The sequence below is a fragment of the Podarcis filfolensis genome (assembly GCF_964270895.1).
Source record: "Podarcis filfolensis genome assembly, chromosome: 3".
NCBI lineage: Eukaryota > Metazoa > Chordata > Lepidosauria > Squamata > Lacertidae > Podarcis > Podarcis filfolensis.
The window spans coordinates 40,380,156-40,404,458 of NC_139606.1; the positions used below are offsets into that span (position 1 = coordinate 40,380,156).

The following is a 24,303-nucleotide window of genomic DNA, read 5'->3' on the forward strand; positions in this document are numbered from 1 at the left end:
AGGAGAGGAGAAAAGCATTAAGGGGGAAGTCAGAGAGATCTGTGGTGGCACAGAGAGATGAGAGAGTGCTCTACAGGGCACATAGAGAGAAGATATCTGCTCAAAAGGAGAAATTAACATTGTAACCAGCATTGTTTCCTGTGGTTAATGTAGCAAGATGGCCCTCTTGAGTTAGCAAAATTAGAAAAGTGGTTCTCGGAGTGATGTCCGTCTGCACCCCTGGATCAAATATGTACTGTCTTTCAGGCAGATCTTTCTTAGCTGTGTGTTCAGGTCTGGACATGTGCACCATGTGCCAACAATGGACATGTGCAAGAGGTTCTGCAGGTTCATTCAAGTTTCCCTCTGTTCATTTCTCCCACTTTGTTTCCTCTTATTCCGTCAGAGGAAGCACCCAAAGGTTCCCCAAATTCTGGGATCAGTTTATCTGGCAGTGCAGGTACCTTGGGTCAGAAGGGATTCCTCTAGTCTCCAGAGCAACGCTGCATGTGTGGCAGGTCCCTGCAGATGTGCAGCAATTCTAACATTATTCATAGAATCATAGAATCATAGAGTTGGAAGAGACCACAAGGGCCATCGAGTCCAACCCCCTGCCAAGCAGGAAACACCACCAGAGCACTCCTGACATATGGTTGTCAAGCCTCTGCTTAAAAACCTCCAAAGAAGGAGACTCCACCACACTCCTTGGCAGCAAATTCCACTGTTGAACAGCTCTTACTGTCAGGAAATTCTTCCTAATGTTTAGGTGGAATCTTCTTTCTTGTAGTTTGGATCCATTGCTCCGTGTCCGCTTCTCTGGAGCAGCAGAAAACAACCTTTCTCCCTCCTCTATGTGACATCCTTTTATATATTTGAACATGGCTATCATATCACCCCTTAACCTCCTCTTCTCCAGGCTAAACATGCCCAGCTCCCTTAGCCGTTCCTCATAAGGCATCGTTTCCAGGCCTTTGACCATTTTGGTTGCCCTCCTCTGGACACGTTCCAGTTTGTCAGTGTCCTTCTTGAACTGTGGTGCCCAGAACTGGACACAGTACTCCAGGTGAGGTCTGACCAGAGCAGAATACAGTGGCACTATTACTTCCCTTGATCTAGATGCTATACTCCTATTGATGCAGCCCAGAATTGCATTGGCTTTTTTAGCTGCCGCGTCACACTGTTGGCTCATGTCAAGTTTGTGGTCAACCAAGACTCCTAGATCCTTTTCACATGTACTGCTCTCAAGCCAGGTGTCATCCATCTTGTATTTGTGTCTCTCATTTTTTTGCCCAAGTGCAATACTTTACATTTCTCCCTGTTAAAATTCATCTTGTTTGTTTTGGCCCAGTTCTCTAATCTGTCAAGGTCGTTTTGAAGTGTGATCCTGTCCTCTGGGGTGTTAGCCACCCCTCCCAGTTTGGTGTCATCTGCAAATTTGATCAGGATGTCCAAGTCGTTGATAAAGATGTTGAATAAGACCAGGCCCAAGACAGAACCCTGTAGCACCCCACTAATCACTCTTCTCCAGGATGAAGAGGAACCATTGATGAGTACCCTTTGGGTTCGGTCAGTCAGCCAGTTACAAATCCACTGAGTGGTAGCATAGTCAAGACCGCATTATACCAGCTTCTTTACAAGAATATCATGGGGCACCTTGCTGAGATCAAGGTAGGCTACATCCACTGTGTTCCCTACATCTACCAGGCTTGTAATTCTGTCAAAAAACGAGATCAGGTTAGTCTGACATGACTTATTTTTCAGAAATTCATGCTGACTATTGGTGATCACAGCATTCCTTTCTAGGTGCTCACAGACTGTTTGCTTAATGATCTGCTCCAGAATCTTCCCTGGTATTGGTATTCACAACCTTTGTATCTCACCCTCCTTTCAAGGAACTTAGGGTGGCCTGCAAAGGGCTATCCCATTTTAACCTCACAGCAAGCCTGTGGGGTAGGGTAGCCTAGCTGCTTTGTCATATGGTCTCCTTCAAATTCTTTGCCGTTTGATTCTCTTTGGAAACAATGCTATGCTGCAGCTTCTTGTTTTCTGCTGATGCCTTTGGCTGCCATTCCATGCATACTTTTGTATTTAAAAAAAGCAGTAAAAAACCCAATTCTCCTGGCAAAGGCTAGAATCCATCTAGGACAGTGTGTCAGATAAGGACAGAGTGACTGGCATTTCCTTATCTCTAGAATAAGTGGGATATGGAATGTATGAATAAATGCTTGAAGGTCCCCCCGGACACATGAAGAGATATGTCCCTTCTCCCATCAGGGAGCAAAAGAAATGATGACTATTCCTCACTCGCTGTTCTTGCCAGATATTTTCCCCAGGTTGTGCATTACTGAAAATATGACCATAAATTCAGAAAATGTATGTGGTGTGTCTGTGTGTGTGTGTGTGTGTGTGTGTGCAGCGCACGTGCAAACCAATATGCCCTTGCTCTTGCAATTCATCTTGGACTGAAATCCTAAAGATGGTCACCAAAGATGTATGCTTGCCTCCATATGGATAATACTATACAGTATATACTGGGTATAGTGGGTGGCACTGTGGTCTAAACCACTGAGCCTCTTGGACTTGCTGATCAGAAGGTTGGCAGTTTGATTCCACACAACAGGGTGAGTTTCCGCTGCTGTGTCCCAGCTCCTGCCAACCTAGCAGTTTGAAAGCATGCCAGTGCAAGTAGATAAATAGGTACCGCTGTGGCAGGAAGGTAAATGGCATTTCCATGTGCCCTGGCTTCTGTCCGTTGCGCCAGACTATTCCTCACTTGCTGTTCTTGCCACATGCTGGCCACATGAATTGGAAAGCTGTCTGTGGACAAGTGCTGGCTCCCTCGGTCTGAAAGTGAGATAAGTGCTGCACCCCATAGTTGCCTTTGACTGGACTTAACTGGGGTCCTTTACCTCTACCTCTCCTGGGCTACAGTTCTGAAGGGTGTTGTGAACAGGTGTGTGTGAATCTGAACTTCTGATATGATTTATCTCTGTAGATCATGGCTTGAGTATAAGATTGACATAACAAATAGGACATGAGATTCTCCATCTTGAACCTTGCTTGACCTTGGCACAAGCTTGAAACTGGCCTCATCACTGGAAATATGTCACACCTTGAAAAGGTCAGCACATGCAAATCCAGTTGCTAGCAAAGTCTATTCAAACTATTGAATGGATGCCTTCAAGCTATGGTGTTACAGGAGGCAGACGAAGAGATAGATAGGCTCAGTCAATCAATCCCTCACTATCACAAGTCTTTCGCCCTTTTGTTAAGCAAAACACACACAGAGCAAGAAGCAAACAGGATTGCCAGTTTTTAGCCATTTCTCACAAGAATGGGCAAGATTAAAAATGGGCAGGAATTCTGGGGGAAAGACAGAAATTGCTCATCTCAAAGCCCCTCCCGTCCCTACTAGGAGGCATTAACTAAGAATATTATTTAAACCCCAGACTTTCCAGCAGTTAGCTAGCTCTTCTAGCTCCAACAGAACATACCATATTTTTCGCTCCATAGGACGCACCGGCCCATAGGACGCATCAAGTTTTTTGGGGGGGAAATAAAGGGGGAAAAAATTATTTCCCCCCCAGGCGCTTGTGGTGCCGGCAGCAGGGAGAAGCGCTCTTCTCCCTGCAGCCCGCCTTCAGACCAGGTCCGGGGACAGCGGGGAGACGCGCTGCACCTCCCAGCTGTACCCGGAGCTTGCGGGGCAGGCAGCGGGGAGAAGCGCTCTTCTCCCTGCCGCCCGCCTTCAGACCAGGTCCGGGGACAGCGGGGAGACGCACTGCGCCTCCCCACTGTCCCTGGAGCTTGCAAGGCAGGCAGCGGGGAGAAGCGCTCTTCTCCCCGCCGCCCGCCTTGAGATCAGGTCCGGGGACAGCAGGAAGACGTGCTGCACCTCCCAGCTGTCCCCGGAGCTTGCGGGGCAGGCAGCGGGGAGAAGCGCTCTTCTCCCTGCCACCCACCTTCAGACCAGGTCCGGGGACAGCGGGAAGATGCGCTGCGCCTCCCCGCTGTCCCCGGAGCTTGCGAGGCAGGCTGCGGGGAGAAGCGCTCTTCTCCCCGCCGCCCGCCTTCAGACCAGGTCCGGGGACAGCGGGGAGACCGCCTCCCCGCTGTCCCCGGAGCTTGCGGGGCAGGCAGCGGGGAGAAGCGCTCTTCTCCCCGCCGCCCGCCTTCAGACCAGGTCCGGGGACAGCGGGGAGACGCGCTGCACCTCCCCACTGTCCCCGGAGCTTGCGGGGCTGGCGGCGGGGTCTCCCCTCTCACTCTGCAGGCTTCAGAGAAAGCCTGCATTCACCCTATAGGACGCACACACATTTCCCCTTCATTTTTGGAGGGGAAAAAGTGCGTCCTATAGAGCGAAAAATACGGTAACTTATCCAAGTACTTTACAAGACTCAGCACACTTCTGCTTTGCTTTAAGGAAAGGTATACTTTCCTTCCCTATCCCACGTCTCTACTGCTAGGGTGGGTTTATGGCAAAATCGTTGTGCCCACGTTTCTGTGGGCTTTAAAAATTGGGAGTCTTTCATTCTTCAGGGCAACCCCCATAGTAATTGTTGAAAAGGAATTATGAGAAAGAGAACGTCAAGCAGAAATACCAACTTTCTGGTTGCTTAAAATATTAGGCTTGGGGAGAGAAGTAATATATGCAAGTAATGCTGGTAAATAGAGTGAGTTGGTCACACAGCTGGAGAAAGAGGAAGAAGAGGAAGTCAGAAAAAAGAAGCCAGACTTTGGGATCAGAAGAAGCTACATGCTGAGAGGGCTGGAAACGGCTTTACTGCTAAGTATTGCCTTGGGCAGGTAAACATTCTGGACTAAGATTAGCCAGATGAGTTCTCCTATGTTATTTTCATTTGCTTTTATGATTAACCATTCAAATTGTTTTAAAACAAGTTTGTTTTTAATAATATTTCCACCATTAACCATTTAAGCTTTGGTAAAAGCATTTTGTTTTAACTTACCTTTGTGTGGGACTTTGTTATTTACCTGATACTTGATTACCGTAATTAAAATCAGTGGGACAGCATCTGCTTTCCAGGCCCAAACCTGGGCATCTTCAGGAAGGCTAGGAAATATCCTTCCCAGAAGCCCTAGGGAACTGCTGCCAGCCAGCGTAGTGTGGACAATACTGAGCTCAATGAAACAATAGAAGACAGCTCCCTATGTTCCCATGTACCACCCTAACTAGTACAGAGAGTTGGCTGAGCTAGCAAGTACAGTGGTACCTTGGGTTGCATACGCTTCAAGTTTCATACGCTTCAGGTTACAGACTCCGCTAACCCAGAAATAGTACCTCGGGTTAAGAACTTTGCTTCAGGATGAGAACAAAAATCGTGCTCCGGCAGCACGGCAGCAGCAGGAGGCCCCATTAGCTAAAGTGGTGCTTCAGGTTAAGAACAGTTTCAGGTTAAGAACGGACCTTCGGAATGAATTAAGTACTTAACCTGAGATACCACTCTGTTTTTTAATAGAGGCAGCCAGGAAATAAAGGTATCTGTTTGGTGGTAGCAGGGAGGCCCAAACCTAGGAGAGTTGGCCCAACTCCTTTTGATAACTCTCTCTCTCCAATGCCATCACACTTCTTTGCTTAATTCTATAGTTACCACTATCTTTCAGGATAACAAGGGTGGACTGTATTAAATACCTGTTCCCAAACATTAAGAATCCATAGAAATTTTGAGGAGGAAGATAAAAATCTTCTTCTTCTTTTCTTTACCAAAGCATCAAGAGAGCTAAGAAGGATGCCACACCATCTATGGTCATTTATTTTCTTTTATATATTTGTCTATCACCGGCACATCCTTGCAACAACCAAGGGTATCATGAGGATTTGAAACTGGAGTGTTCACATAGAAGAACATCCCTGTTTGAAGTCTAGTGAGCAGTATCAAGGCGGATACAGGTTGCCAAAAGAAGGGGTCCTCACTTTTACTCTGCTCATACCCTTCTGCTGCTGACACTGCCTCTTCCAAGGGTCCCCAAATTCACTCTGGGGCAAACAGAGCTGGAGGGGGCAGATGCGGCAATTGTGCTTATTTCAACACTTGAGAAGCCTCTTGTTAAAAGGCCAATAGACTGTTAAGTCTTTAGGAGAGCAAGTCAGGGGGTGGCAGCTCTGATGTCAAGAGGAATGAATCTGTTAACTTTTATTTTAAAACTCTTTTAACATTAAACGAACTCTGACGCTTCCCCCCTCTTTTTGTTCCACCCTGTTAAATGACTATATTGTTCCTAAAATGTGATGTACCGAATGAGATCTCAGCCCACCGGAGAGTGTGAATGGGGAGTTGTCATGTGAGCCTCCTACACAACTTTCATCCCTCAACTTCCTACTTGGGAGAGGCCGGCTGTTCTGAGTGCAGATGAGCCACCCGCATGCAACCCCTATTCTTCATGATAGGTAAACATGTTGACAGGTTTGCTTTGTAACTCCAGATGAGGAATACTGAGTCCCCCTGTGCATGTCTGTAAGCCCTGGTTATGACCAAGGAAGAGTATTGGATTGCAGTCCTCCAAGCTGGATGTGTCAAAACATTTTTGCAGTCTGGAGTTCTGACATCAACAACAAGAGCCAGGGTCTGAATACAGTTGTACCTTGGTTGTCAAACGCCTTGGTAGTCGGACGTTTTGACTCCCAAACGCCGCAAACCCGGAAGTAAGTGTTCCGGTTTGCAAACATTTTTTGGAAGCCGAACATCTGTTTCAGCTGTCGGCATTGTTTTCAGGGCCAATCAGCCAATCAGAAGCCACACCTTGGTTTGCAAACGTTTTGGAAGCTGAACGGACTTCCGGAATGGATTAGGTTCAACAGCCAAGGTATGACTGTACTGGAGAACAACTGCCAACCTGGAGAACAATCAGGTGGGGGGGGGGGAAGAAAGGGAAGGGTTAATCTTTTCTTCTTTCCTTTATCTCCCCTTCCTCCTCCTCTGGTCTTGAAATAACAAAAACAGATGGTTTAAGCGTGTAAATTTATTTAATGGGTGAAAAGTGCAATGTTCAATCTGAACAAGCATATCAACTTGCCAGGCCGAACAATTCTCCCTCCCCTCCATCCATGTGCTGTTTTGAGGGTTTTCCCGATCCAGCTTCCAAGCCAATGTTGGAGGGAGAGCAAAGAAAGCCCTGTTGCATAAGTGGAAACCCTTGTGCAGGACACTAGAGTTGTGGGTTCATGTCCCATGTTGGGCAGAAGATTTCTGCATTGCAGGGGATTGGACTAGATGACTGTCGTGTTCCTTCCAACTCTACAGTTCTATGATTCTGTAACACAAGCATAACCGTTTTAGGCTTACTCCCAGACATGGATGGGCAAATCTATCAATTTTGGTTTCTCCCAGTTTATCATTTTTTCAAGTCTTCAGTTCTTCATATTAGTTTGCAGTTTGTTTTTTTAAAAAAAGTCATCAATATTTTAGTGTAAATTTCTCCTGACATACACATTTTTGCTTTCCCCTAATATACCCATTTCTGCAAAGCAATTTCTCCTAATATAATGCATATACATACATTTTTGATTTACACTTTAGTACATACACTTTCGAACACATTACTTGACTAGAAAACTGCATCACAAAATACTGAGAAATGTAAATTTTGATCAATAGCCAAATAGTGTTTTGTCTTACATGCTGCTGCAGAAAGTGTGAGTTGTGTTTGCCTTTAGATGTGAACTGAATCAGATTCCTCCCTCAGCCCTACTCCCAGGTAAGTGGGGTTGCAATCGCAGCCTTAGTCACGATTAGCAAAGCTGTCGCCTCCTTCACGTTCCATCTACGCTCTGCAGCGTTCTACTAGCCTTCTCCCACCACTCCAATAATACACTGGCACTGCTTCACTTTCCTCCTCCTGGGTTATCTCTGAATGACTCTTCCCCCTTCCTACGGCTTACCTTGTTTGTTATTATATCTATAGCTTTTCCATAGAAAAATATCCTTAGGTGGTTATGATGCTTTGGCAACCCCATATTGAGATGCCTCTTAATATGATCTAGCACAATTGCAAATAAGTTTCTGGCAGCTCCCCTGTCTGGATTTAATTATTTGCCTCTTTGTCACCGGGAGAAGCACTACAATTTCCTAGCCGATCAGCCTTCTGTCATCCTTCTTCTCTGCATTTGCGAAGTTTTCTCTTCGCTCGGAGCAACCCTTCTTCTTTCCTGTCAACGGCCACTATGAAGAACGGTGCTTCTGCCTGCTAGTTTTGCTCCGTTTGGGGGGGACAGGGGAAAATCTACATATCTCAGCATATTAATACAATTTTTTTATCAGCTTGGGGCGGTGGGGGGGGGGGGATTGTTTTGTTTCAGCAGAGCTCTGAAGCAAGTCTTGAAAGTGTCCCACTCTATATATTATGTTTACCTTTAATAGATTAATACAAGTAGGAAATATAGCAGAATAAATGTCTCTCCCGACCCCTCCAAAGATTTACAGGGAGGGATCAATTAACAATTTAATATCAAAACCACTGAATATGGATGAACTAGTGGCATAAAATTGGTTTAAGACTAGGGAAATCAGAAGCTTCAGAAATAATTTCAAACAGCAGCAGATACTGTTAATAGGAGAGATGGAAAATGTTTGGTTTAAACCATACCTGCTTGTTGATTCTGCATCTACTGTTAAGTTACTGTAGACATAGGGGGAAAGACAAATTATATTCCTATAGCATTAACATGGCTCAGATAAATTTGCAGTTGTGATCCATAGCATGACTGCTCTGCATGGCAGAATGCAGCATTGTAGCAACAGCAGCAGCAGGGGATTGTTTTATTTATTTTCCAAAAAGAAGGGCAGTACACTGGGGGGAGAAGAGGGGAGGATGTTCCATCAGACAAGCAAAAATGCTTGCGCTGACTTAGCAATTTCCTGAGTTGAATTCCTCCCAAAGTTCTGCATGTCTCATTCATATAACAGAAACCATGGCTTCCCATTATGACCAAACAAGGCCTTAATCTGAGGTTTCATTAGCTTAAAATATGTTGCTAGATACAGAAATCTCATTGTTTAAGGACTTAGAAAGCTGCCATATATGAAGTGGGGCCTACTGCGTGCAAAGCAGATTATAACACTATTAAGCATATACATATACATATACATTTACTGGCTTTTAATATTAGCAACATTTGCTCCTAGCACATTCTTGCTGGATACCATATCTGCTACATGCACTTTGCTGTATATCACTGTAGCTTCAACATCAGCAACACTAATTTGGATGGAAAGCTGACTTTTTAATCATATGCAGATATTTGCCCAACGAAGAAAAAGGGTGTATTTCCTGCTCTGTTTGTTGAAAATAAATATATTGTTCCTTTACCCAGTTTCCTAAATTCTTTCAGAGAAGCTACAAGTAAAGGAAATAAACCTTGCTCATTTCAGGGGACTTGTTTTCTAAATGTCAGGTTTAGGATTCAAGCTGTTAAATGGACAGGTCAGATTTAAGATGTGTCTGTATCACGTCAAATCTAATTTTAAGTACATTATTCTGTATTGCAAGATTTCAAAGGCTGTCCAGTGGAGCATCTGGTCCAATGCAAAAACTTGACCGTTCGTGCATATATTAATGTATTCCCTCAGTCTGACATATCGACAGAAGCTATTAAATCTATTGAGCTTAGTTACAGAAGATGAAATGACAGAGTGTCATCTCAATAGATCTCAACAGACATTAGCAGAATACCTATAGATGGATTACATGACTGAGTTCCCATTAACAGTGACATCTCGTCTGAGAGCTACAATGGCACAAGGACCATGTTACAACGTGTTGAAAATTTGTATTAACCACAACACAGGCAGTTAATAAGAGGGGAGCCAGTTTATGAAACACACCATTTTATGCACCCAAGCTTCTATAAAATGATAGCAATCTATACATAGCTACAGGGGAAAGTGAAAATTGTCTAGGTTAAAAGAAACTTTTATGCACACAAAAAAATTACTTGGACAAACAGAAAACTGAGAAATCAAGACTTTTAAAATTATTAGTTAATAGCTAAATGATAGAGGGGTAGATTTGTGGGAAAGCATCCCATAACTGTAATATAAATCTGGACAAGGTGTCTTACAGGTTTCATTCTGATGCCTCCATAGTGACAAAGTGGTGCTAAAAATTGGTGCTTTCACCACCCACTTGAAAACTTAGGGATTCGCCCAACCCCACTTTTCCTTTTCCACTGATACTGCCACAAACAGAGACAGCGTGGCAGGGTGGTACAGCAGTGCCGGGGAACTTCCAGCTCATGGGCCTCATCAGCCTGGCAGGCCTCCTTATTTGGCCCACCAGGTCAAGTGTAGGGTGGGTGAAGTTGCGTCTCAGTTGAATGGAGGTCTGCAAGCACTGCTGATCAGCTGATCAGTGGTGCCTGCAAAACCCTGTACAAACTGCTGTGCAGAGTGATTGACAGGTGCCAACGACCAGCGGCTCTCACTGTGCACAGGGCTGCCCAAGACCTGATGACCAGGTGGCCGTCAGGCCTTCCAGAATGCTGCACACGAAGCTTCACAAAACCCAACCATGACTTTGGGGAGACATAGTGACAACTACTCTCGGGTCTGTGAGGGAACTTGCACATCTCAGCAGAGCCATCAAGCTACCAAATGTTTTTTCCTTCCCCTATAGCATGCTTTCCCCCACAGCTATCTTCAGTTCTGACATCAGCTTGACATACAATAAGTTACTGCTGGTTAATACTATTTGGGTGTGATGATATGGATTTTTATGTTTATTTATCATGTTTTCTTTATACACTGTGAATGATTAATAGAACTGCAGTCTTTTTTTAAAAAAAAGAAATAAACATCTATTCAGCTAGCATTTCTGTGAGGCACAGAATTTTAGACTGCTGTTCTCTGCTCATGGCAACAGATATTATTATTGTGTGAGCCAAACTATTTGTGGCAGTGGAGTGTGTGTGTGAAGGGATGTAATGTAACAATAGACTTGCTTTACAATGTATGCTCCCACCATAAGGGTGTACTAGCTTCCCAGGACTTATTTAGCTCATACTAACACTCTGATTACTAAATATTGCTGAAGAATTTTCAAGCTTGGGGTTTCTTGGGAATTTTCTTGTGTTCTTTTCTTCCTTACACATCAGAAAAATCAGCTTAGCAAGATCCGCCTTTGTGCTGGATGAGTGCCTCCAGGCTCTATACCCAAGTCAGTTGCAACTTGCTTTGGTCAGACAATTATAAAATTAATACAGAGTTAAGTGGCATGTTTAACAATAAGTACCAAGCATCAGTGCTGTGCAAACTCAATTCATTCTGATGGAGATCACAGGGGAACTAATCCCATTGAAATGAACAGAAGTCAGGCGGCGGCAAGCGATTATTATTTCGGGTGTTTTAAATATGACTTTTCAGCATACAAGAGGGATTTAGAGGCAAATACTGTGCATGTTTGTTCAAAAGTAAGCCATACTGAGCTGAGTGGTAATAACGCTTGAGTAAGGCTGCCTTAGAATCCTCACTCTCATTTTATTCTATTTACTCTTCCTCAAAACTCCCATGAGGCTGATTAGGCTAGGCTTAAGTTCAAAACTTTGAAACAAAGAGGAAAGAGAAGACACACAAACTACTCAGGCTTCTTATTTCCTCACTTCTGTAGCAACACCTAACAGATCTTGTTCAATTCACGAGAAATTGTAAGGGGGAGAGAAGTAAAATAGGCTCACGTTTTTGCTTTCTCCATCCTAAGCCCAGGGAGAGGTTCCGTCTTCTGAATGCAGAGGATTCCAGGTTCCAGGCATCTCCAAGCAGTACTGAGAAAGAGTCCCATCTGAAACCCTGGGGAGTGGCATGGACAAGCATTTCCCAACCTGCTGCCTTCCAAATGTTTTGAATTACAACTCCCATTAATCCCAGCCAGCATTTGGGAGATGTTGGCTAAAACATTTGAAGGACACCAGGTTGGGGAACACTGGTCTGGGCAATAATGAACTAGACCGGTCAAAGGCCTAATTCAGTATAAAGCAACATCCTATGGTGGGAACGTCTTTACCATCTAGGACCAAGGGAACTCGGCAAATAACTATATTGGGGCTCTCACTTTATTCATGGCACAACACTGCTTTATACTTTGTCTCTATGACACTTCTTAACATCTAATTACCACAATTTGCTAAGGTCCCTGTTATCTTTTTCAAAAATGTTCCCCTCAAGCAGTGATTGCTTTTTTTGTGTGTGCAAAAATATTGGAATATATTTACTGCAATCAACAATTCTTCCAAACATCTGGCTCAGAATTCAGAGGGGAATGGTGTCCTATCCTAGTACTCTCTGTTGCAAATAATGATGTATGTTCTACTATCTCATCTCATGAATATCCTCATTTTCCTTTTTGCTTCCAACACCAAAAGCTATTATGGATCTGTTTGCAACTCTGAATAGTGAGTTTTAAAAAATGCTTACGTAAGGCAGAAGCATGCCCTAATTCAACAGAAGGTACACCAGGAAAGCAATAGACTCAGAGCTGAGGATCCAGGAATCGATTTATAGTGCTGGGTATGGGATTTGGATGGACACAACATTCTGCAGCATTCCCAAATGCTATTACTGCCCCCAAAAGTAGTGCATGCAGTATTTCATATAGTTGTGACACTGCTGGGGTGTCCCAATGCAACAGTGCACTGCAGTTTTGTATGAAGACATTTTAGCAGGGGCTATTTGTCATTTTGTAATACTTAAACAATAATAACAAAAAGCTACACCTGCCAAAATTCTACGGATGGTAAGTATAATGGTATTGTCTAAACTGAACATGGTTGTCTCACAAGTTCTTGGACAAGCTAGCCCACAAAACAGGGTTGGCCCTACCATTAGGCAGAGTGAGTCAGCGGCTTCAAGCAGCTTATTTTGGGTGTCAAGAATTGCTTATTTATTATTCTTGTATTTTCACTCCCAGGAAGAAGTACTTGTAGGATTCTTGTCTCAGGGGCCAAAATAACTTAGCTAGTCTTAGGTACTATGCACCTTGGGAAGAGTGACATTTGCCCTTCAACCTGAGGCAGCAAAATGTCTTAGGAATGCCCTTAATGCCCTGTTTATTTCACATTTGACCAGATTTCCTTGCAGAAAGCCTACATGATGGTTAGACCACATCCAATCTTTATTGAGCATCTAGTTTGTTTATGGGGTAGTTATATGACAATGATAATTCATCCTGGTTTGCTTGCAGGGAGTTTAGTCACTTGTTCAACCCACACTCTTTAACACACTTTGCAAACTTGAAAAACTTTGTAGTTCTTTTTTTAAAAAAATGATTTGTTGCCCTAGGGCAACGTAGTACTTTAATCCACTTTAAATATGCAAACCTGAAGCTCTAGTGAGGGATGAGGGTGGCTCTGTGGATTAAACCATTGTGCCACTTGGGCTTGCCGATTGAAAGGTCAGTGGTTCAAATCCCTGCGATGGGGTGAGCTCCTGTTGTTCGGTCCCTGCTTCTGCCAACCTAGCAGTTCAAAAGCACACAGTGAAAGTAGAGAAATAGGTACCGCTCCGGCGGGAAGGTAAACGGCATTTCCATGTGCTGTTCTGGTTTCTCCAGAAGCGGCTTAGTCATGTTGGCCACATGACCCAGAAAAACTGTCTGCAGAAGCAGATAAACGCCGGCTCCTTCGGCCTTTAAAGCAAGATGAGTGCCACAACCCCAGAGCTGTTCGCGACTGGACTTAATTGTCAGGGGTCCCTTTACCTTTAAAGCTCTAGAATGTACTTGAAGCCCTCTTGCCAAAAACTGAGCATCTAGAGGCACCCTTAGGCCACCACTGCTGCAAAGAATTGGCAAAGCTCTTTGCTGTGAAGCACTTGCTTACAAAGGAGGAGAACAAGGGATTAGGCATTTCCATTAAATGACCGACATACAGGAAAAAAAACATTTAAGTAGCCTGACCTCACATTTCTTCCAAGTGTGAGCAGTAAAGCTACAACAATCCTTTATGTGACTACACAACAGCCCCATTGGTTCCTCCTGCTGTGTGGTCATCATGACTACCCTAGTCGTCATCATTCAGTTTTGGAAACAGGGTGGCACAGCAGAACAGAGAACTGCAAAAACTGAGACAAGACACATCATTTTATGGCTTTCCTGAAAACTGCTAGATTTCTTTCCCCTCCCTAACTGTAAACAGAATATATTTAATGTTTCCATATTCATCATTTTATGTTCCTCCCAGAAATAGAAAAGAGCTGGACTGTGAACAAGAACCAGATACCCATTTAAATTACGACCTTACTTGTTTTTTCAACTAACACAGAACTTGATCCGGCGCTGACAAAAAGTCTGAAAACAGAACAACACATTTTCAACGTACCAACTCTAGAACATGTCATTGCCTTAAGGAAAATATTTTAGGGGAGGGAGAAACAAAGCTGAAAAATGCATATTTTAGAACAAATGATCAAAAAGCCTAACACAATTCTGTAAGGCTCCAATAACTAAAAAGGGAACTTTGAACTTGCATTCTTTATTAATTGGCTTTCCATATTTTAGCTCTGAATGAATATTTTATTCTGACTTCTAGGTTTGCAGAGATTGCTTCATAGGAATGGTCTAGAGAAGCATTCAAAATGTGAACATTCAGCTTCTTTGGACAAGCAGAACACCTTTATAGCCAGGTTGCACTCGTCAAGGGCTATGGGAATGGCATTAAGGTTCTCTGGTTACACACAGTTGGGTCTCACCACCCACAAAAGGCTCTTTGAAGGAGCGAGGAGGTGATACTAATTCTGTCTTTCCTCTGCAGTCCCCAAATCAACCCCACAGCACTGGGAGAAGGGCCTTTGGAACCACACAGTAGGTGATGTGGTGGCTGCAAGAGGAAGGGAGAATTTATAAAAATCACATCTTTCCCCTTGTTGGACCACAGAGAATTTCCATGAACTGAGGGATACAAGCCATAGCAGTTCTTACAAAGCCACTTCTCTTATCACAAGGCTAACTATGGCAGATCTTGTGTTTAAATATTTGCGTTTCCTTGCAAAAAGTACACAGGTGTGTTTTAACTACTCTGGATCCTTAGCATTTCTAGTCATCTTTGCCGTGTTCAGGCTTTTTATGCAATTATTCCAGCAATTTCAACTTGCAGGGCCCAATCTAGAGAAACTTAAGACTCTTTCAGACACATGATCAATGCGCCGAGGAATAAAGTCCATTCACTTGCTCACCTTCTTACCCCAATGGTTCTTTGGTGAACAGAATCTCTATGCGTACATATTGTATGTACACTGAGTACACAACTGGGCAAAAATGCATTTTGCAGGTTACCAGATCGCAAGTTGAAGTACCTGTGTGCATACAAGTTATCTTCATATAGCTCTACTGTATTTGGAACTCATGAAAACGGCCTTAGTCATACTTTGAAATCACTGGGTCGAAAGTTAGGGCTTGTGCATACTTCTTGTCCTGCCACTTACTTTCCCCTGGGAAAACCCGCTGTTTACTGCTAAATCACAATGTCAACAGGGTTTTCTGCAGATTGCTGCTTGTCCTGATTCAGCAGGAAAGGGCAGGTGTTCTAGGTGAAAGTGGAGGCACAAACGGAAAACCTCTCAGACCCATGCCTAGAAAGCATGGTGGAAAATGAAAAAACCTCTCAGACCCATTTTTTTTAGGCACAGAACAAGTGGACATGTGGACAAGCCCTTACTTCTGTTTACCCTAAGTCCCATGTACTTCATTGAGTCTTAAGCCCAATCAGTTTCCTCTGAACAGGAAAACTGTGAGAACTGATCTTTAAAGATAAAGGATTCTCAAAGACTCCGGCTATCTCTTCAGATGAGAGCAGTCACGTCATCAACAGGCCTCCCATCTTTTGTGATTCAGCAGTATAGAAATGGGGGAGGGGGGAATAAACACACTCCATGATTTGAAGAGAGAGGGAGGGGGGAAACCTCTAGTACCAGAATGCATAAGAAATGAGGGCTAAGTTCTTCATTTGGCTGGCAAGTGAAGTAAACAAATCAATACTGTTTAAATTATTTCCACGTTTAAGCAAAACTTGTTTTTAAAAAGTGCAGAGCTTGAAGGGAGAAGAAAATTATTATCGTAATTGTTAATAGCCCCATAGCAAGTATTTTAAGCCAAGTGGAATGCAAGTTCTCAGCATACTTATGTTATATAGAAGATCCTTTTATTCTTAGTAATAAAATATGCATAAGTATCTAGTCCTAGTGTTATGTAACTGCATCTCAAACAAATATTGGAATTATAGCTTTAAAGCAGGGTGCCTAAAGACTCATCTCTCCCTTTAAAAGCAAGGAAGATGTCAGCAACTTGCAGAGAGGAAGCAATGCTCATTTGTTGCTACAAAAATGAAGAGTCTTGTGGTGCCTTAAAGACTAACAAATTTATTCTAGCATAATCTTTTGTGGACTAGAGTCTGAGTGGACTCTAAATCACAAAAACTTAGGCTATAATAAGATTTGTTCATTTTTAAGGTGCCACAAGATTCTTACTGTTTTTCTCAACAACTTGGTTGCTGACCATAGCTGGCAATGTCAGTCATGATTAATCTTTTCTTTTTCTAGTGACTCATCATCAAATAAGCCTTACCTAGACAATATGTCACAGTCAAGTGATCTGATAAATACCCGCATCATCAGTAACACAACTTCTATACTCTTGAGAAACACAGTAAAGCTTTTTTTATTGTTTGAATTTCGGTTACATTTAGGATGAACACTCACAATGCAATCCTATCAAAGCAAATGGAACATAGTCTGTTTATTTTATTTTATTTTATTTTGCCTGCTGGGCTTATGTAAAGATTACTTATCTATTATTATAAAAATAATGAGTAAAAATATATAATGAAGTAGGATCAAATTTCAGTAACATCAGTTTATTCAGATTTCGTATTAAGCATTTATTTTGCAGGTGTGGTGGTGGGGGGGGGTGGGACCTCCTTCAGCGTTGTATAGGATCAGAAGACCAAGCAGTCAGCTTCTCAGATGGTTCTAGAGTTCTCAGTGTTTGATGAGGTAATGATACAGATATGAAAAAGCTATATAGTCACAGCATCGAATGGCTACGTTTATTCCCAATTGGTTAAGAGGACTGGGGGAGGGGAGAAGACGGCACTTTCATGTTTCTCCTCCTGTGTTGCCAGAGCCAGGAACACAAGGTGCTTCACTTATGAAGGAAACTGTAGTGCAAACAATACCAATCATTAATGGATAGAAAAGCCCATTGAATTCCCTGCTTCAGTTCCAGTCACGTGTGTGAAGTACGTTGGCTAAATTCTAAATCTCTCTGCTATTATATTTTCATTTGAACGCCCCTCTTCTTTTCACAAACTACAAACTTGAAGAACTTATACCACTAAGCGTATGGTTCATTTAAGTGCATTTCTGGCCCTTCAGAATGAGAATAGCAACTGTTTCAAATTAAGAAAAAGGGGAACTAGTGGGAAATTAACTCCAAACATGATTTTAAAAAAAGAAACAAGACCCAAATATCTGAACTTTGTGAGAAGACACATGTAGATCAAGAGATAAATGGAAAAGAGTTTTGTCTCTATATCCAAGGTCCACACCAGGTTGGTCCTCCCATCAGAGCAAGAGTCACCATTTTTTTTCAAACCCATGAGCATATTTGAAAAATAGAGGAACTGTTGTTGCCACCATGAATGCACTGCAACTTGGTATGCTCCACAACCATGCACACACTGCAACCACATTGATGACAATCACACACACAGAGACATACACTCACTTTCCCACTGCTAGCAATTGGGCATGAAAAAATTGCCTTGCTTCTTTTTAGGCTAGAGCTTGGGGGCAGGATATCTTCCTAGAGAGTTAAACTTCCTTCCTGAGCTGCACTATCCAAGAAGATGGCCCATACCCAACATTTATACCTGGGGAAAGTGTTCTATTGAAGCCAATAGAAGGCATTTTCCAAGCCTAACTGTAATGAGGGAGCAACTGTTGGGGAATTTGGTGATCCTTTCTTCTGCAGCTGCAACCCACCCCTCAAAATAATTCCTCTTCCATTCTAATTAGGCTTGTGAGAAGCCTTCTCTTTTAGTCAATATAATAATTTTCTTTCCAGCCTAATTGTGACGCAGGGGACATTTTTGGCGTGCTAGGGTCACACCTGGAGAAAGATCCCCCTGTAACACATGGTGCAGTAGAGCTTGAGAAAAGCTTTATATTGGCTACAGTAGGAACACAGGAAGCTGACTCTGGTCCATCTACACAGGGTTTCAGGCAGGGGTTACTCCTGGCCCTGCCTGGAGATGCCTAAGGACTTTTTGCATGCAAAGCAAGATGCTCTACCACTGAGCTATACTTCTTCTCCAAAAGATGTTTCTCTCAAGTCCAATTTCAGCGGGGTGGGGCAGAGGAAACAGAAACCTGAGGGCACAAGGAAAGGCCCCGTGGGCACCCACAGGTGCTGTATTGGTGATCCATGCAATAGTTTTATATTTGATTGGCAGGCTTAAAAGGTGGGTAGCATTCAGCTATTTTTTGTGATATATACAGGGTGAGTCTTTTAAAAGAGGCCCCATGGAACATGTGTACTCTGTATCCATGGGGCCTCTTTTAAAGGACTCACCCTGTATAAGGAACACACACTACCTGGCTTTTCTGGCTACTCTCCCCATAATGGTAAAAAAAACCCAGCAACTTCTGAAGACTTTTTGTGAAAAACCATAAGGTTCATAGCTTAAATTTCTCTTTTTGCACCCAATATTAGCAAATACTGGAACAGCTTCTCTTCCAAAGTCATTAAACTGAATTTGGGCTGAACTTAGTAACTTACACACACATGTGCTGGTATTTCTGCAGCATCAAGGACTTTAGACAACAAAACTGTTGTGTCTTTGTAATAGCAACTTGATTCTACAGATAAATGGGGAAAGAGATGCACAGAACAGGTCTTTTCATAAGATATTTCATAAGAACATTTCTTTCATAAGAAATAGCACTAGCGTGTGTATCTGTATACTCTGTATTACAAACAGTGTACAAGTCTGTAAAGTACAGATTTTTCATGTATAGCAAGCCTCCTTTAGGCTACATACATCTTTATATTTATGCTCTTGCTTTACCCTTACTGAAAGCTAACAATTTGCATTTTGGAAGTTCTAAGAATGAACATTTCTGGATGCACAAATATATCTGCAAAAGACAGTTACTGCCATTCTTCATCTGACATCTGAACAAAAGCCTACTGGGGAGGAGAAGGAAAAAGCTTTATTCTGAAGGGGTTTGGGATCAGGACCCTCCCACCTGGTGAAGGTCTTATTAAAACAGGTTTTACTATTTTTAAAAGTGGGGACATGTAAAACCAGAAGACTTTCTTGCATGTATTATATAATACAGGAAGATGTAACTGGATTTTCTAAGCACAATGCTTATTCAAAGCAGGGAATACTATATAAAACCTGACCTTTTTGCACCCAGATATTAGGCAGACAATTGGGGAACTTTACAGTTCTCCAAATACTGAAGCTGAAGATAGAGTCTTACTGCAGACAGTGTTAATAATAAGAAGTTGCTGTAGTTAAATTAATTTCTACCTGCTTATCAGAGTTTTTATGAAAGGGCGCACAGAGGAGGGAATGGAGTGAAATGATGAAGAAAAAGAAAACTGTACATAATATTTCTTACTAGAGAGTGTTCCAAGTATTATTCTTTTTAGAGGGGGAAGACAGTACCCTACTTAATGGACCTAATGTACTGGTAACCTGGAGAGCTGAAATGGGAGGAATATGCATGTGAAATCAGTGCAAGGGAAAGTTGCCGTGCATTTATTTGGTGGGCAAAAGTCCTTTTCAGAAAATAACTAAGATGGTTTATTTAATGTGTCATTTTAGCTATGATGGCTTCATAATCAGCGTCAATATAAGGATTAAAACACCAGCAAAACTGGGTTGGTGAGCAAAAGCAGATTTAGGTTTAAACGGCCTGTATGTGTTAAGCACATATTATCAAGAGATTTGTGTGTGAGTCACTTATTCAAATATGCAAAATGTCAGGAACATATAGCACTAAAATGAAAGATGGAAGCAGCTTGCAAGCTTTGGCACTCAACTGTGCAGGCAGACATGCATGTGAAAACACACACTCACACTCACTGTTTGATTTGTGGGTTACAATCTGACAAGTTGTTAAACAGAAAAGACACAAACAAGAACGAGTTGCTTTTCTCACACTGAGTTCTTATTTGATCCCCCTGTCTCCTCCTATACCTGATTTGCTTCCCCAGTGTTCCTCAAACCCATTTACTATCAACAAGTCAGGGACAGTTCTTGCCAGACTGTCAATGCCTATTCTTTCAAGGTCTTGGCTCTGTAGGACAAGTAAGGTTTTGAGCAGCATGCGCAATTCATTTGCAGTCCACTCTGCATAGTCTTTAAAATTAGCAAGCTAGCAGGGAAAAAGAGGAGTGAAACATTGGCGAAAGGCTTTCAAACACAGATGGCTGAGAGGCAAAGGTCTCCTAGCAGAGGAGACCAGATGACAAACTTTTAGTTCAAGTGCAGTCACGCTGGATGGAGGCGTCTCCAAAGAAGTTGTCCCAAAGCAATCCAATTCCTACCACAGTGGGTCTACAAGGCATAATCCAGGAGAAACAATCATTTTTTTAAGGCCAAAACTACTTTCCTTCAGCAATTGTTAATGGGAGTATAATAAGATGCAGCAGCATTTTTAAATCAAGGCTCAGAGAGAAGCTACTTTCACTCTGAAAGGGAAGCTACACTAGGCTTGCATGGTTCTCCTCTGCACCAAACTCTGCCATCCAAAGTACCATTTTTCCAGAGACGAAGTAATAATGATCTACCTACCTGCAGAACCAGACATACAAAATGCATTCAAGCCCTCCTGCCCTGGAGAATTAAACTTAACTGCATTCAATACTCAGCTTGTGCACCGAAACCGTACCAATTTATGAAATGCCTGTTTGAAGTCTTCATTGGACATGGTGTAGATGATGGGGTTGATTAAGGAGTTAAGATATCCCAACCATGTGAAGAAGTCAAAGATGGCCATGTGAAACCAGCAAGCATCTTTACAAATAGGCAACACCAAGGTGATGATGAAGAAGGGCAGCCAGCACACAATGAAGGCTCCTAGAATAACCCCTAAAGTCTTGGTAGCTTTCCGCTCTCTGGCGGCAGTCAGCTTCTTTTTTTCCAGCAGTGCATCAGACACCTTCACTTTGACTTGGTTCATGTACACAGGAGACCCCGTTTCACTAGAAGCCTCCGAAGCCTTGCAGTTTATGGACGTGACTGATGACGTTGAGCCCGGGGAATCTGTTATTAGGTGGGCTCGGGTTAACCTTTTGCCTGTGTTCTTTGGTGTCTGTTTCAAAATCCGAGACCTGGCTTCCACGTAGATCCTTCCATAGAGGATGATCAGAAGCAAGGTGGGGAAGTAGAAGGCCCCCACCGTGGAGTAGACGGTGTACAAGATGTGATCCGTGTTCACCACGCAATCAGCCACCTCTTCTTCAGCTTTCGACTGGCGCCAGAACAAAGGGGGCATCGAGATGGAGATGGAGAAGACCCACACCAGGGCAATCATGACAGCCGCCCTCTTGGGAGTCCTTTTAGTAGAGTACTCCACCGCATCCGTAATGGCCCAGTACCTGTCCAGGGCAATCACACACAGATGGAGAATGGAAGCAGTGCAACAAGTGATATCCGAAGAGAGCCAGATGTCGCAGACAATCTGGCCCAGGGTCCATTTCCCAGTCACAGTGTACATGGTGCTGATGGGCATGACAAGGATGGACACCAGGAGGTCCGTGACAGCCAAGGAAGCGATGAGATAGTTGGCCGGCGTGTGGAGCTTGCGGCTCTGGTAAACGGTGGCGATGACAAAAGCGTTGGACAGCATGGTGGCCAAGGTGATGAGGGCCAAGATGATGGTCAGCACCACCTTCCAGGAGAGCGGGGTGCCATCTTGGTAGGCGGCGCTTTCTTCTGCGCCGCCGCCGCCACTGCAGTTCCTGGCGTGGTGGAAGGAGTCATTGGTGTGGAACACATCCACGGAGGCTGGGCAGGGTCTGGGCTGCTCCATGCCTCCACACAGAGGCTCTGGACCGACGGGGCTGCCAAGAGGAGGAGGAGGTGGAAGAGGGCAGCGCCCTCACAGCAGGCTACATCTCCAGAGAAACCCGCGCGCCAAATGTGAGCTGGCAGACGGGAGTCTGGGCGGATGTGCGGGGAGGGCATGCGCGCCGGGCTCACCCAATGGGGACGCCTCCCGCGCCCGGGCGGACAGGGTCTCGCGCCGCCGCCATCACGCGCTCGCCCGTCCGCCTACCTTCCTGCCGGCGCCAAGCCGCCGCCGCCGCCGCCTCAGCACGTGCGGGCTTCCAAGCGAGGCCATCTCGGGTGGTGGTGTTGGCGGCGGCGGCGGCAGTCCATGCCCTGGTCCAGGCGAGGCAGCATCTTCCCACTTTCGCGACGGCAGCAGCGAAGCCGGCGGACGGAGAAGTTGGGAACGGCGGCGGGAGTAGGAACCCACACGCGGGCTTCTCGGAGGGCGGGAAACGGCGCCACGAGCGGCCAGAAGCCTCTTCTCTTCTTCTCCGCGCCTCGCCCAACAACTTTTTCCAGGCGACGGACGGAAGGAAAGTAGGTGGCAAGGCGACCCCTGTGGGGGGAAATGTTCCCCGGGTCCGTCTCTCTCTCTTCCTCTCCTAGCCCAGGAGAGCGAGGGTCCTCCCGGCAGACGCAGCCGGCGCCTCAGTGAGCGAGCGCAGCGCCAGCCTCGGCTATATATACGCCGCCCGCCGCAGCTCCGCTCCGCTCGGCGCGAGCCCACCTCGGCAACTCGTGGCCGCTCTCGCCCAGCTCCGGCTGCCGGCCTCTCGGCCCCGCCCCGCCCCTCTCGGCCCCGAGAGGATCCCGCCGGGTCCTAGCGCCCTCCCACCGCACCTGCCACTGGAGGTTCAGCTTTCCCCTGGAACCGAAGCGGACTTGCTTGGGATCGCTAGTTTGCCTTGTCTCTTTGCTTGCGCCTTCTTTGGACGCGGACGCCTGCCTGGCTGCCAACAGCATGGGGCACCAGCGACATCCAAGGTGGGGCAAGATGAGGATGATGGTGTCCAACCACGAAGAGGTCGCTGCCGTTAGATGGGGCGAAATGGCCCCTGGCGTTGAGGGCTCCTTCGTGCAGGGTAGGTCTATCCACAACTCCTAGCCGTAGCCCTTCGTGGCTAAATGGAGCCTCCAGTGTCAGGAGCAGTGTCGCGCGCGGGAGAGGTCTGTTGCCCTCACGTGTTGTTTGTGGGTTGCAGGACGCTGGACCCAGATGGGTCCTTTCTCTGATCCAGCCGGGCTACTGCTGTCGTGTCTGGATCGCTCTTTTCGTTTTTTTGTGCTCCTGCCTGATCCACAGTCCAATTATGTCCTTTGCGCTTTGATGTAAACCAACTTTACCCCGTTGGCTCCGCTGGCTCGACTCCAAGCCCTTCGGCTTTTAATTGGGCAGCGTCGCGAATCGGGCGGCTGCTCTTGCTGTTTTTTGGAAGGGGGAATTCTCTGAAAGTCTTCCCCGAAGAGCATCGGCTGAATGGGAACTGCTTTTATCTCCAGCCGCGGAGGGTTTGCACTCACACCGAGTGCAAACGTAAGCATTCTGCCTTCCTCTGCCCACCCACCCGCGCTTTGAAATCTGCAGTCTGATGACAGGCATTTATGGGGACTGGCAGAACCAGAGAGCATGTACCCAGGACAGAAGCTTAATAATACTCCTCGTTCTCTCTTACTCGCAACACCCGATCCCCATTACATGAGCGTCTAGGGAGACTTACTTTTGAGTAAGCACGTTTGGGATTCCTCTGTCTTTTCGCTCGCAACCTACTCGGGCGCCGCGCGCCTCGCAAGTCGCACTTGCCTTGGCTAGAAGGTCCAAGCTCTAAGCTCTCTGCGTTTTTATTTCGACTTCCTCTCATTTTGAGCTGCTTTTGGAGCCCAAGGCGGTTTGCAATGGAAACAAGTATATTAACAGCAGTTGGCCGTTAGAAACAATGGAATGGCCGAACGAAGCCGGCGAGCGAGCCGCCGCTCTTTGCGCGCGTTTACTCGGAAGCCAGAGCCGCTGGGGCTTTTCTGCAGCTGTGCTCGGATCGCAACCTCCCTTCGAGGGTGATCGCAGCGCACGTGCAGAACCAGACCTTCCTCCTGAGCTGTGTTCACACGCAGCAACAGTGCACGTCTGGCTGAAATCAACAGGCTGAGAAAGGCAGGAGGGTTTCTTTCTTGGGCGGCGGGGGGCGTCCAAAAACGCCACGGAACCAGACTGGAGAGAGGGCTCTGGGCCCCCGGGATATCCTCAGCTAGGCTGCCTT

The 24,303-nt window shown here is 45.0% G+C and overlaps 1 protein-coding gene across 1 annotated transcript; it reads right to left on the reverse strand.

The window, feature by feature from the left end:
• Positions 1 to 16,630: 16,630 nt before the first annotated feature.
• HTR1B (5-hydroxytryptamine receptor 1B) lies at positions 16,631 to 23,558 on the reverse strand. The gene has a single exon (XM_083605737.1). It carries the CDS (start codon positions 22,023 to 22,025, stop codon positions 20,859 to 20,861), a length of 1,167 nt encoding a protein of 388 aa, XP_083461863.1. The 5' UTR covers positions 22,026 to 23,558; the 3' UTR covers positions 16,631 to 20,858.
• Positions 23,559 to 24,303: the final 745 nt, after the last annotated feature.